At 36.4% G+C, this 15,603-nt stretch overlaps 1 protein-coding gene across 2 annotated transcripts in view; it reads left to right on the forward strand.

Moving 5' to 3' along the window:
* SLC39A8 (solute carrier family 39 member 8) overlaps positions 1-15,603 on the forward strand; it is a 72,447-nt gene that overhangs the window by 34,445 nt on the left and 22,399 nt on the right. For both annotated transcript variants that reach the window (XM_024736198.1, XM_024736197.1), the window contains exons 5-6: positions 709-831; positions 1,330-1,497. In XM_024736198.1, the coding sequence (XP_024591966.1) occupies positions 709-831; positions 1,330-1,497 (291 nt within the window). The remainder of the gene's footprint in view (positions 1-708; positions 832-1,329; positions 1,498-15,603) is intronic.

Below are 15,603 nucleotides of genomic sequence, written 5' to 3' on the forward strand. Positions count from 1 at the left end.
TATTTTAAGTTTGTATTTCTTGTCTGCCTAGAACATCATGACTCTATAATTTCAAGCTCCAGCTCTTGTCCTGTGTCCTTTAAACAATGAATTATTTCATTCTCATCATTTGTGAGTGTGTGTGTATGTGTGTGTGTGAGTGCCTGGTACCTTATATCTTTTCTTCCTTATTCTGGGGCTCAGTCCTCGATTTATTTATCTCTTTAGGACTTATTAGGATCCTCTAAGTTCAAGGGGCTCTCTCTTGGGAAAACAGTAATCCAAGTGACCTACCATATTTGCTTTAAAAAGTTGACTCTGGAAATTATGGGCAAATATATTACTTTTAGAAAAAGTGGATAATCAATGTCTCATTTGTCTTAATTACCCATGTCTAATATTATCTTATAAATATAGGAATCAGTGCTGCTTTTTTATTGATAAAAGTTTACTTTCTCAAGGCAAGTATCGCTGAAGGTGTTATAGCTAGGAAACTATAAGGTACTCTGGGGACTTTATTTAATAGGACTTCCTCTGGTTATAAGACTTCAGTGCTATCTCTTACAGTTTGATTACTCAGATTTCAGAGTTTTTGTTTTATGATTTTGGCAGGTAAATCCCCAGTATTACCTGGATGTGAAGGATGGACTTAGGACTGTGGTGAAAATTATTTACTGAATCAAATTAAATTACTTGGTCTTACCTGAATTGCCTTTTTTTCTCCCTTAGGCATTTGGATTCAATCCCAAAATTGACAACTATGTTGAGAAGGCAGTTGCTGTGTTTGGTGGATTTTACATACTTTTCTTTTTTGAAAGAACGCTTAAGATGTTATTGAAGACATATGGTCAGGTAAATGGACTTTATTTACAATGTTTGATGTTTTACCCACTAAAGCTACTTTATATAGGCAAATAAAGGCAGGAATTTTATTCTTACAATTATGTGAACAGTTCAGTTGTTAGACTTGTGAATGTGAGGAGAGAAAGGAAAGGATCAATATATTGATAAGTATAAGAGGAACACTTGATTCTTATTGTAAAATTTGGAGTAAATACTAACAATTTAATGTCCAATAACAGATGCACATAATTTGTATTCCATTCATATCCATCAACATAAGAAGGTATATGCACCCTAACATGAAACAACAAAAACAGGAGAATCTAATAAATGAAGATACATTTAAAGGAAGAGAAATTTTATAAATCTAAAAAGATTATACTACATACGGAATAGATATAAAAATTTTCTCTTATAAATAAAAACCATTAAATTCTCTATTTTCTTGCCTGTATGAGCCATCTTTGTTTCTTCTTATAACCTTTTCCTCCCTTATTTTTCTTGTAGGATGGTCATACCCACTTTGGAAATGATGACTTTGGTTCTTCTCAAGAAAAAACTCATCAACCTAAAACGTTACCTGCCATCAATGGTGTGACATGTTATGCAAATCCAGCTGTCACAGAGCCTAATGGACACATCCATTTTGATAACGTCAGTGTGGTATCCCTACAGGTATTGTAATTCTCTTTACTGCGTCCTTGACACTATGTGAAGACTGCTGTGCATGCAGCCAGTCAGTATTTTGCACATTTAATTGTATCAGACTTATTCCTGCATGTGTGGGATAAGTGGAATGTAAGTTTGTTTCTTTTTCCACTTTCCCTCTGTCAGTTTACTGCAAATATGCGAGTTTAGCAATAAATTGTAGACTGCTGGGTTGGAGGCTTTAGTATTCTCTAAGATTGTTTAACTATGTAAGAGTTACTAAGATATATACAATGATATGTTGCAAAATTAATTTAGAGCATTTCTCTTATTTTGCAATTCTTTCGAGATACAAAACCAAAGAATCCCTTTGGGTGATTTTGAAACTGAAAGAAGACTTGTAAGCTATTAAAATTGTGTTCATTAATTAATTGATTTAGAATTTTCATTCCCATTTTCTAAATAATGTTAATAGATATTATTTCTTGAGCAAGTATTATATGCCAGGTAATAAGCCAGCACTTATTTTATCTCATTTACTTTTCTTTTTCTTTTTTTTTTTTGTGGTACGCGGGCCTCTCACTGTTGTGGCCTCTCCCGTTGCGGAGCACAGGCTCCGGATGCGCAGGCTCAGCGGCCATGGCTCACGGGCCCAGCTGCTCCGCGGAATGCGGGATCCTCCCGGACCGGGGCACGAACCCGTGTCCCCTGCATCGGCAGGCGGACTCTCAACCACTGTGCCACCAGGGAAGCCCTCATTTACTTTTTATAACAACTATTAAAAGTAGGGATTCTTTTCTACATATTAGAACTACATATTAGAACTATTAGAACTAAAAGTAGGGATTATTTTCTATGTATTAGAATTATTTGGAAATCAAACCCAAATTATGTATGCAAAAATGAGAAGTTATTGGAAAGATAGTGGCTATCTAATGGGATAACCAAGCTATAGGAAGATCAACAACCCTGGAACCATTAGAATTATTAGGGCTCCCACTCCCTTCTCCTCTCTGCATCTTAGAGTCATTCTCTTTTTTCACTGTGGACGGGCTCCTTCATAAACGGGAAACATAGCCACTAGCAACTCCTGGGATTTATGTTTTATAATTTCGGCTACTAGAAGGAAACTGACCTGCCTCTTTAAGTCCTAAATCCAAAATTTCTGGTGAGTGTCTCCTTGGTCCAGCTTGAATTAGATGTCCACTTCTAGACTAATCTAAGTGCTTAGAGGGTTGGGCCCTTTGTATGGCCCCAAGGGAATATGGATGCGGTAGAAGAGTGGTCATTAAAAGGGAGACTGGGATGCTAGTGTCATGGGTGTCCACACACGTCTCATTTGACAGATTAAGGAAGTGGAGCTTTGGATGCCAAATAACCTCTCCAGGGTCTCTCAGCTCATAAACGACAGATCCAAAAGCTATAAAGTTAAATACAATATAAAAGACGATAATTAAAAATAAAATCAGAAGGAAGTCAGCTAAGAAACAAAAGCAGAAAAAAGATATTTGGAAGAGGTTATTAACGCAAATGACCTGAGTTTCCTTCTGGAAAGAAAATATGATTGGTCCTATACTTCTTCCCACCCGATTAAGGAAAATCTCAGGAGGGATTGAAAAGGCAGTTTTATGTGAGCACTAAGCTAAGAGAGGAAATTATTTCATGCAATATAATGAATGATGCTTGTAGGCAAGACTTTGCAAAGAATAAGTAAATGTTCAAATAGATAATTTCCTTTAATAATTACAGCTAACCTTTATTAAATGTTCAAGGACTATGCCTAGAACTTTAGATGAGTGATCTCATTTGATCCTCATAATAGGCTAGGAGACAAGCACTCTTATAATTAGGAGATTGTGGCTTAGAGAGGTTAAATAAACCCAAGGACACACATCTCCTAATGACGAAGCTTCTATCAGGACTGAGGCCATCTGATGCGGAAGCTTGCACTTATACGCCTTGCTGGATTGCCTTCACTATGTCACTGCTCTGCTAGGATCAAGATGATAACATTAACTCTTAATAAATATTACGTTTTGTAGAGGGAAGAAGATAATTTTGTCCCATGGTCATTGCTTTCTGAGAACAAATAAAATTGATCTGCTCAAAAGTTTGACTTTAGTTTTAAAGTTTTAGGACTCCTGGTTTCTGATTCACAGTGGCCAGAAGACATGTTTGCCATAAACACAAACACCGTGGCAAAGATGGGGTCCTAGACGTGATCCTGTTTTACATAATTCAGAAATATCAATCAAATGGCCCTTCTTTCTCTGCTTCTGGTAGTAATGCTAATATACAGGCTTTCATTCATTTATTTAATAAACATTTATTGAGTACTTGCTCATTGTCCTAGGCACTGGGGATTCAGAAGCAAATTCTTGTGAAGCTTATAGTTTATTCAGCAGAAAGAGATAATATAGAAAAGAGTAAAACAAGAAAATATCAGGTAGCATTAACTATTTTGATGAAAATAAAACATGGTGATGTGGTAGTGACATGTGGAGGCTTCTTTGATCTATCAAGAACGGTCCCTTAAGAGGTCAGCGGAGAATTGGATAATGAGAAAGAAGAACCAGCCATGAAAATATCTGGGAAAACAATGTTCCAAAAGCTTTGAGAATAATCAAATGGGTCCCATACAAGGGAACTGGAAGCTGAATGACGTTGGATTTCCTGACATCAATGCTGGAGACCAGTGGCACAGTACCTTCAATATTCTGAACAGAGGCAACTGTGGAATTGTAAACCTGGGTAAACTACCAATCTAGTGAGAGAGCAGAATGAAGCTAGGAGTCTTGAAATCTACTTCTAGGAATGAGAAGTCCACCTGAAGTAGAGAAGGTGTGTGCCAGGATGACAGCCATGAACCAGGCCTTGACATGAGCCACATGTGAGGGGAAGGAAAAAGATATTCCATGCAAATGGAAAGCAAAAGAAAGCTGGAGTAGCAATTCTCATATCAGACAAAATAGACTTTAAAATGAAGACTATTAGAAGAGACAAAGAAGGACACTACATAATGATCAAGGGATCGATCCAAGAAGAAGATATGACAATTGTAAATATTTATGCACCCAACATAGGAGCACCTCAATACATAAGGCAAATACTAAAACTAACACACCATTGTAAAGCTATTATACCCCAATAAAAATGTTAAAAATAAATAAATAAAAATAAAAAGTCCTGATGCTAATTTCCTCTGGGGACTATTTTCTGGCCGTTTTGGTTGTAGGTATAATCTCTAGTGAATAGAGATTTAAACAAATTGAGCAACGCACTGTTGTGTTCAGTTTTCTCTTCACATCGCATTAAAAACAACGGAAAGAAGAGACATTTAAGAAATGCTATCAGGGTCCAGATATTGCTTTAAGAGACAATAGGTAGAGAAATATGAGTGATATTGATTTTAATAATAAAATTAGAATATTTTCTAGTATTTTATATGATAAGAATATATTTAACCTGGGTGACCCCATTACAATGATTGAACATGACATGTAAAATTCATGGTTTGTTTCGAAGCCCAAACATTGCCCTGAGAATTTTGTTGACGATTCCTGTTTTTACTGTTTTGACACAGTGAAGTTTTTCCAAATTGAAGATAATAAGAAACCATCTAAGAGTGAGTTAAGAAAAGTAGTTTAATTTGACATTGCTATCAAAAGAACACAAATTATATGACAATCTGGATTATAACAACATGATTCTTGGTTTTTCTGGAATATAGGAAGAACAAAAGAAATGTTATAGAATAATTAAAATGCATGACTTAGGGATGTCTTTATCAATATTCATCCAGACAATTTTGGTTCATCACCGAATACTCAGAAATGCAATAATGTTTAAGTTTAGTTGTCTTTGGTATTTTGTCTATATCCACTCATATAAAAACTATAGTTTTGGGGCTTCCCTGCTGGCGCAGTGGTTGAGAGTCCACCTGCAGATGCAGGGGACACGGGTTCGTGCCCCGGTCCGGGAAGATCAGGCATGTAGGAGCATTCATGTTCTGGGGGGAAGGTAGCAGTAATAGAGGCATAATAAGGAAGCAGTTATGAGGGACAGACTGGAGCTCAGGATTCCATTTCTCCAGTTATCCCATTATTGCCTCTAAGTAATGTTTCACATCTCACCCTGTGACACTTGCTGTGTTCCTTTTTCTCTCTGACTACTGCACAAACACAGGGAGAAGTCTTTCAGTAACTGCAGCCGGGTGGGTCTTTTCCCCCTGAGTCTACAGCTTCAGAAAGACTGTGTTTAATAGACGCTGATTCCTCAGGAATGTCAGGTACTTCGGGGAGTTTTAGCTCTTCAAGGCCACTAGAGGGCCCATCTAGCTCATTCCTCCAGTAGTACAAAATCAGTGTCTTTTTCTAAATGAAACCTCCTGTGCTTTCATTTAAGAATGAATGTTATTAAATATGAAGTGATATGAGCCACTTATTCTTTCTAATAGAAGAACAATTAATATCAGCCATTTTTAGAAACTGACTATTGTGAATTTTATGTTTAAAGTCGAGGTGCAATGAAGTAGAATTTAACTGCAAAGTGTGGTGATGTTATTTCTTTGTCAATAACTGAAAGGAAGTGATGCTCTACAAATATAAAGATAACATCTTTGAGGTGCTTGGGGTATCCATGAGAGTCCAGGAGATTTTAAAAACACTTCATTCATTCAAGTATTTATTGAGTACCTAATATGTACTTGGCATTATTCTAAGTACTGAGAATTCATCAGTGAGGCGGAACAAACTTTCTGCCCTTCCATAGCATAACTGAAGTATTGTATAATATACCAAAATATTATACACAAAAGTGGAAAGCATCCTTTTTTCAAGTCCAAAAAAACCAAATCAGAAGCTCTGTGTATATGTATGGGGCTGGCCTACTGCTCTTTTCTCTTGCGTGATGGGTTTTTCTCCATTCTTGCCCAGAGGTGGGAAGGATGGTGCCCATATTGGGAAGGAGGGTGGGAGAGGAAGGGGTTGAAGCATTGTGAATATCTGACTTGATACCCTTGTCTTCAGTGCTTTGTGTCCTTGAATCGAGGGCCTCTTCTGGTTCAGTTTCCCCAGTGGGTAAATCTCTAGTCATCATTTGGAGTGGCTGCCTTGCTGAATTGGTTTGGAAGCAATAATATGGGGTTTTTATTGCTCCCTGAATAAATTTACAACTGAGTTCCTTTTTCTAGTTCCGCTCTTTCTCTCGGAGGCAGTTGGCGCCTCCATTCTCTAAACTTTTCTGATGTTTTGGGCCCTGCATCACTTTGTTTCTTTTGACTTTCTTCCTCTGTGGAGTCAGAACTCATCCTCCTCTTTTCATCCTCCAAAATAAATATCTCAACGCTCTCATCTTCCATTCTTTCTGTCCTTGTGACTTATGTCATTTTTAGTCTTTAATTTTAGGAAGTCTCAGTAGGGACTAGAGAAAAATATGTATGTCTAGTGTGCCATATTTCACCAAAGACCTATTCACTACTTTAAATCATATAGTTATTTTTTAAAATACATCTTTATTGGAGTATAATTGCTTCACAATACTGTGTTAGTTTCTGTTGTACGACGAAGTGAGTCAGCCATTTGCATACATATATCCCCATATTCCCTCCCTCTTGCGTCTCCCTCCTACCCTCCCTATCCCACCCCTCTAGGTCATCACAAAGCACCGAGCTGATCTCCCTGTGCTGTGCGGCTGCTTCCCACTAGCTACCTGTTTTACATTTGGTAGTTTTTGAATATCACAAGATTTAAAAACAGAAATCAGTTACTTCCTTTTATGGGGTTTACTAACAATTAGTTAAAATTGAAAATGATACCTATAATAAATTATATAAGAAGCGGTTTTCATTGGTCTTGATTGACAGATGCTTACAAAAAAGCTGGTTGGATTAGAGGCAAACACTGTCCCTACACAATCATGAGGAGGAATTCTGAGTACACCTTGGTTGTTGGTGGCATTTGTTTTCTCACTGGATCCATCTCCATGCTTCCTTGCACCCCACAGACTTTTATCAAGCTGCAGTCTGTGTGTTTTGAAAGTCATAAAAATTTGTACTTGAATCCGCTCTGAGTTTAGCCCACGCTTTACTAAGTCCACTTTTATTCATTTTTAGTGGACACCTTTTCACATTTTCAAGAATTACTGTTCCAAAAAATTTTTCATTACTCCACAAAATTCTCACTACAACCTTTTTTTCCTTTAAGGAGGAGACTGCGAAGATTATTTGGAATCTCTGTGAACTTTGCTGTCTCACCCCATCTGTTACTTCCTGAAAAGTGCTCTGTGCATCTGCTCTCTACCTTCCCTTTTGTGTCAGAACTTGTATCCTTTCTCTTCTTTTAAGGCCAGTTCCTCCACATGCACTCATCTTTCCCATGGCCTCTTGCTGTTTCACTTATCTTTCCTGAATCTTTCCTTCTCCCCGTGTCTACAAACATTGAAAGTTTGTTCTTCCTTAAACTATTCTTTTTTCCTGACTCTGCTGCTCCCTAAGATTTCTCAAATCTTCTCCTTCTCTACACTGTCCAACTTCTTGAAACATCAGCTAATACTGAAATAAGAATATGTGTCAGACATAGTCTTAAATGCTTTACATATATTAACTCATTTACTGCTCAGAGTAACCACTGTATGAAGTGAGTACAGTAACTATCTCCATCTTAAGGATGTGAAACTGATATACAGAGAAGTTGAGTAACTTAGCCAAGGTCACATGGGTACCAAGTTAGGATTTAAGCCCAGGCTTCCTGGCTCCTGGGATGGTTAACCATTACCCTGACTACACTGCCTATTATTTCCATTTGCTGACTAGTTTTTATGTGCTCCCTGCTCTTATTCATCATCTCCTCAAATGTTTGTTGTAATTCAAAAATTCACTACCTATTCTCTGAAATTTCTCTCTGGAATGATACAAGTGATTTTTCTAGGCAGCAGGCTGTATTCTTAACACTCATTCTCATCCTTTCTGAGGCATTCCTGTAGTTTAGCACACATCTGAGTACCTATTATTGGCTAAATGCTAGGAATATAAAGGCAGATTTTTTACTGGAACTTACTTCCTCCCTTTTGGAATTACTCATTAGATAGTTTCTGTGACACGATACTATTTTTCTCCTGCCATTTTAGCTACCATTTTCTTGGTGCTTTCTCAGAATCTCCTTTTCTTGGCAGGACAGCTGGGAGGAGGGAGCAAGGGTTTTGGAGTTACATGGGGCCAATGTTAACATCTCGGCAATAAAATACGTTGCGTGATTTGGGGAAAGTTAGTTAACATCTCTGAGTCTTTGTTCACTCATCTGTAAAATGAGGAGCAAAAATCCTTAAATTAATAAGTTTTTGTGAAAATTATTTACTATAGGCCAACTTTGTAACAATGTGTCTGACATTATATGCACACAATCAATGTATATTTCCTTCCCTCTTCCGTTCACCAAATTTTTTTCTTCGCTTTCCTACATTTTTAATCATAGTGATCTCATCAGATCCTGTCGCTTCACTTTTCATTCCTGTGGGATTAACTTTTAAATCTATGTGCATAATTATTTACAGATCATCATTTAGAAGAGGGCTTCTTATACTAAGCCATATAGGCTTTTGTATTGATTTGTATTTTTTTCAGTGGGATAGAGTACCACAATGAAAGGATAAAAACATATAGAATTCCATGCTTTCTCATCTTTATTATTTACCCTTTAAAACATTTGAGTGCCTTTCCTAGAAATTAAAGTTTGATTTTTAAAACTTGAAGGCTGTTTGGTAGTAAAGAAAACTTTCCGAATGCAAATGCCTGCAAGGCTGCCACTGACTTCTGTCAGACTAAGAGAACTTGAAACATTTACTCACCCTGGAATAAAACTTTAAAGTCCAACGTAACTTGCCACTGGAATGATATTATCAGTTTTTGCATTGCAGATTCTCTATCCGAGTTGTTCAGCTACACACTCATCCATCCAGTTGTATCTGTCATACTCTGACACATTCAGTTCATTTGAAAGGACATGAAAGTAATGGCACCTTAATTATGCAGGCAAGATATTTGATTGTCGTGTTATTGAAATAATTGGGCTGCATAAAATCTTTTAAAATTGAGTTAAAAGTTGTAGTTAGTGCTGTTACCTTTTTAAATCTGGATACAGACATTTTATACAGATAAATTCTAAAGATGAAAAATTTAGTGATACAAAATGAAAAAATGATAATTTGAAAGATGAGATAGAGCACCAGTGAATCAAGTCACACGACTAGAGATGGTACCTGCAATCTAAATTAAATCAGAACTAAAGTGGAGAGGTTCGGAATGTCAACCAGAGCAACTTGCCAGAAAGGGGAGCTATCCATTAAGTACCACGTTTGCTCTTCCAGATAAGACCATGTCCCAAATACGTAAATTTGGGGCTTCCCTGGTGGCGCAGTGGTTGAGAATCTGCCTGTCAATGCAGGGGACATGGGTTCGAGCCCTGGTCTGGGAGGATCCCACGTGCCGCAGAGCAACTAGGCCCGTGAACCACAATTACTGAGCCTGCGCGTCTGGAGCCTGTGCTCCGCAACAAGACAGGCCGCGATAGTGAGAGGCCCGCACACAGCGATGAAGCGTGGCCCCCACTTGCCGCAGCTAGAGCAAGCCCTCGCACAGAAACGAAGACCCAACACAGCCAAAAATAAATTAATTAATTAATTTTAAAAAAAAGCACCAAATACGTAAATTTGGCAGAAACATTTTAGTTGATACCAAGTGTAAGGAGGGATTTAGGGTTATCTGTTGTTCCTTAAATTAGCCAGTCATTTGGCCAGCTAAGACATCCCTATTTTCACACAGGGAGGCTGGTAGCGTCACCACTGACACAGCAAATTCATAGAGAAAGTTTGTACTACCGACTCTTAGGTCAGCTGGGAGAATCGAATAAGGTAATGTACAGTACGTGAAAGTGCTTTGAAATGTACCCAAATCTGTACTATTTAATCTATTTGAAGGACAGACAGTTGCTTAAGGGTCTCAGTCAGGGACTGCTATGATATCCAAATGAAAAGGGAATATTTTAGTTACTCATAAACATTTATATGGTTAATACTTTTTGTAGAGTTTATAATTTTAACCATTTGTATGCAAACATAATTAAAATGTTATGAAATTTTGAGTTCTGGGTATAACATAGAGTTTTAGGGTTTTCTTTTGCCTTTGTAAATGGACCACACACACAATTTGTGTTAAATTGTGTTAAATAATGTGTTAATAATGTGTTAAATTTCTGTTAAATAATGAATATCTTAAAGTAAAAAAAAGAAAGAAAAGGCGTTCAAAAGTGAGACATTCCCAGAGAAGTCTTCTCAACCTCCCTAGAAATTGCCAGAGAAATCCTGACTGATTTCTCTCCCACATATTGTTTGCCAAAGAATCATTAAAAATTCACTCAAAAAGAGTACTACTCATAGTGGACAGAAACCTTTTGTGAGTTATCAGGATAAGATGCCAAAAACTGCTTGGTTTCCAACTTGATTTACAAAATGCAGAGTGAGAGAGAAAACAGAAGATCTGTTTGATGTTGGTGGGAAAAAAAGACATATTTGATAAGAATTCCAGATAGTATTGGCCTGTCTTGGCAAGAGTTGGTCTTTTGGGATGGAAAGACTGAAAATGAGTGCATGAGCCTGTGTTTCAGAAAAAATTATAGTGTGATTAACAGAAGTGAAGCAGTTGGAAAGAGAACTCTGAAAGAAGGAGGGGAGGAGGAAAGATGATTACTTTTTCTCTAAATGAAAACATTTTTATGGGGGCAAAACATACGTATGGAAAAGTGCACAGAAAAGAAAATAATTTATTATTATATACTATGGATGCCTTAAGGCACTAGGGTTTAATTGTCTCACAGAAACTCTGTGAGAAAGGTTGGGGTACATAGCTAGACTTGTAAGAAATGGGTCATACAGTACACACATATGTAATTTTATTGAAGACCAACAAGTTGCTCTCTAAACTGTTATGCTTATTTACGCCTTCAGCAGCAGCACAATTCACATTTTCTCCACCTCTTTAGCAATTGTTGAAAATTTTAGACTTCAAAAAATCTATTGCTTATTTAATGAATTTGGAACGGTATCTTTCTGTGATTAACCTTTGTATGTGTCTGATTACTAGTGAAGTTGAGCATCTCTTCATATGCTTATTGGCCATTTTACTTTTGTGTTTCCTGTTCATCTATGTCACAGATTTTTAGTTGAGTTGCTTATCTTTTTTCTTATTGATTTGTATGAAAGAAAATTTATTCTGAGTCTTGTTAAAATGGCAAGGAAGACTTTATTCAAGATTATAGAGATAGGGGTCAACTCTATTACAGTAGAGTAGAGAGATGGGGCTCAGCTCGGAATATAGCAAAGACAGCTGAGGATTTATGGCTAACAAGCAGAGTGAGGTTGTCAGTGGATAGAGAATTACTAAGAGGAGACATCAAGAGTAAGAGGGATCCTTGTTAAACCAACTTGACAGCATCCTTGCTAAAGGCAGGCCAAGATGATCAGATATCAAGAATATGGGGATTCTTACTAAATTGACTTAGCAGGATTCTTGCTACAACTGGACTCTGGAAGGAGGGGCAAAGAAGCCCATGAATGAGGTCTAGTTGAGAACAGGGCTCAGAGGATCCTGACTAAAGTTTAGTCAAGGATAATCTTTGTCATTTGTAGGAGTTTTGTATATATTCTGGGTGCTAATCTTCATTGATTAAATGGATTACAAATATATTCTCAAAGTCTCTGACTTCTCTTTTCACTTTGTTTATATTTTATTTTTTAAAAGTTTTAATTTTAATGTAGTCAAACATATCAATACTTTTATTCAAGCTTTCTACTTTCTGTATTTTGCTTAAGATAGCTTCCCTTTGCCAAAGTAAAGAAGATATTCTTCTGTATTTTTTTCCAAAAGGTTTAATATTCCATGTGGAATTTATTTTTGTATATAAAAAAAGAGACACTTTTTGCTTTCTGTATAGATAAGCAGTTAGCCTAGCTTCTTTTATTGAATAGCTCATCTAATCTCTGCCATATGTAAAGTTTCTATATATCAATGTGTTTTTATCTAGACTTTTTATTGTCTTTCATTTGTCTATTAAAAAATTTCTGCCTTTATGACCACAGTACCTTAATTATTATAATTTGTAGTGAACATAGAATGCCCCAAGACAAGGCTCTTCACCTTGTTGTTTTCACTGAAAGTTGTCTTTGTTCTTCCCTATCAATATTTTGGAGATTTTTATTGACATTGCATGGAACCTAGAGATCAGTTGAGGGGCAGCTAACATCTTTATGAGATTTCAGATTTTCTTTGTTTTGTAATTTTCTATAAAAATGTCTTTAGAGTGTTCTGTTAGATTTATTCCTAATTACTTTGTAGCTCTGCGAGTATTATACAAGTTGTTGTTTCCTATTCCATTTTCGAATTAGTTATTATATAGTAGTACATTGAATTCAGTATATTGATTTTAAACCTGCAGTATTGCTGAACTCTCCTGCAATTCTTTGTATTTTATTTCTTTACTCTTTTGGATTTTCTGTGTAGATGTCAATGAGCAAAGAAGCAAATTTTTTCTTCTTTTACAATTGTTACAACTCTTTTTTTCTTATTACAATGGCAAGGATTCACAGGATAATGCTGAGTAGAAGTAGTGATAGCTGGTGTTTCATCTTGTTTCTGACTTTGATGGGTACACTTCTAAGTTCAGTAGGTTGCTGGCTTTAGTTTTTTTTTTTTTTTTTTCAATAGATACCATTAATTAGATCAAGAAAGTTCTCTCATATTCAGAATTTACTAAGAGTTTTTCTCAATGTTGAATTTTATTGGAATTTTTTTCTTTTTCTGTACTATAAAGTATGGATAATCTATACTTAGTTAATTTTTTTATTTTAATTTTTTTATTTTATAAATTTTAATTAAAAACTTTAAAAAAATGTTTGTTATTTAAAAATTTTAGAAATCCAGGAGGAAAAATGTATCTCTGTTAAGAATCTGCAGTGCTTCTCTCTTTCTGAGAAGAATGGTTTTTTTTTACTTTTACAATTGAGGACTCTTGAAGCAGAGTGAAAGACTAAATGAATAAATAAGAATATTTTCTGGCAAAAATTGTGTCATTTCCAAACTACAGTATTATTCAGTAGGTGTTAATTGATTAGTAACATGAAAGTTAGAGCAACTTTGTTTTGTCAAAAGAACTTGAGTCAAAATAATGCCATTTGCAGCAACATGGATGGACCGAGAGATTATCATACTAAGTGAAGTAAGTCAGACCGAGAAAGACAAATATCATATATCACTTATATGTGGAATCTAAAAAATGATACAAATGAACTTATTTACAAAACAGAAATAGACTCAGAAACACAGAAAACAAACTTATGGTTGCTAAAGGGGAGGGAAGGGAAAGGGATAAATTGGGAGTTTGGATTAACAGGCACAAACTACTATATATAAAATAGATAAACAACAAGGACCTACTGTATAGCATAGGGAACTATATTCAATATCTTGTAATTACCTATAATGGAAACGACTTTGTAAAAGAATATACATATATGTTTACACACGCATATATCTGAATCACTTTGCTGTACACCTGAAACTAACACATCATTGTAAATCAACTATACTTTACCGCTAATCAGGTTACTTTACTTTTCTAAAACTATTTCTTTTCATCTTTAAATTGGCAAAAGTCTCTACCAATCAGCATTATTACAAACAAAATGAAATATTTTAAAAGTAATGAAAATGTACAGCTATGAAGTAAATATTAAATCTTATTACAACCGCGTCCATACTACCAAACATGACCATCTTCCTGAGAAGTTATGGGGATTAAGTGAGAGGAACAATAGCCAACCTTGTGTGTGGCCTCAAAGCCACAACGTTCTCTATTTCAATGGCAGAATATTGATTGGGCAGCTCTTGATTTCGAGTAGGGAGCTTGGTACAAAGTTGTGGGCTCATATGTCAGGTTTATAAACACAAGTCAACTGGAAGGAGGAAAGCATTTTATGCAGTGGGTTTTCTGTGAAAATATGGTGGGGTACATTTTGAAGGTTCAAAAATAGATGGATTACTTCAGTGCAGGAGCAATTTATAGTCAAGAGTTATATTAATGAAGGTTTCCAGAAGAGTTGAGAACAGGGTTTTCATGGAAGTTTGCAGAGAATAAAACCAAATAGCAAGTTTGAATAAAGGATAGGAAGGCAGTTGAATTTTGAGGTTGATTTGCTTTCCCTTTAGACCAAAACTTCTCAGCGTCAAAGTTCATTAGAAGACACTTTGGTGCACAAAGTCCCATGCAGTAGGCAATGCTGTCCTCGGGGACATTGGAGAGGAATGTAGACGAGAATGGCCAGGGGCTGGGGTGGGATGGAGTGGTGCTATGTTTCCAGCAGTAAACAGAAGAAACCTCATAGACCTTCAGTATACTGCAGACTCTCCTTGATAATATGTCTTTGTTTGCATTGCCCCAGCACAGAGTAATGATTGAGAATAATCAGTCAGCTTCCATAATAATAAGTTTATCTGAAGATGGAGAACTGCTGTGTGTGGGGTGCTGGGGGAGAGAAAAATTTGGAAGAATTTTCAAGAAAGTAGAGATTGGAGGTTCTGCCCTGACAGCTGAAACTATGGCCAGGAGGAGAGGTCTGGAGGGTATTTAGAATGGTGCTGTGTGTACTAAGTAGTCTTTCCTTGGTGTTTTCAAAAAGTTCTTAGTAAAGAATTTATAAATTTTCAATGCTTCTGAAGTCAGATATAGCTACTTTTTAGGGATTACTTTGCTGCAGTAGGCTATAAGGAGAAGAAATGCCAGATTTAATAAATAGATGCAGAAAAAGACTAGAGAAGTGAATTATTTCAAGGAGTTCGTCATCAAAGGGAAGAAGAATGAGGAAGAACAGCCGTTCAGGGGAGGATGACAATTCAGGAATTCGTTAATCTAAAGGAGATTGCAGACAGAGAGGAAAGGCTGGAGTGGACAGCCAGAGGTTGGGGAAGCAGAGAACAATGGAAGTCCTGGCAAGAAGGTCTGATGCAGCAAATTCTTAGAGAAGAAACTAAAAGGGAATTAGAACACGAGTGGAACTACTGATCTTCAAAAGGAGAAGGGTTTTTATGCT

This window comes from Neophocaena asiaeorientalis, unplaced genomic scaffold, assembly GCF_003031525.2.
Source record: "Neophocaena asiaeorientalis asiaeorientalis breed wild unplaced genomic scaffold, Neophocaena_asiaeorientalis_V1.1 scaffold7, whole genome shotgun sequence".
Taxonomy (NCBI): domain Eukaryota; kingdom Metazoa; phylum Chordata; class Mammalia; order Artiodactyla; family Phocoenidae; genus Neophocaena; species Neophocaena asiaeorientalis.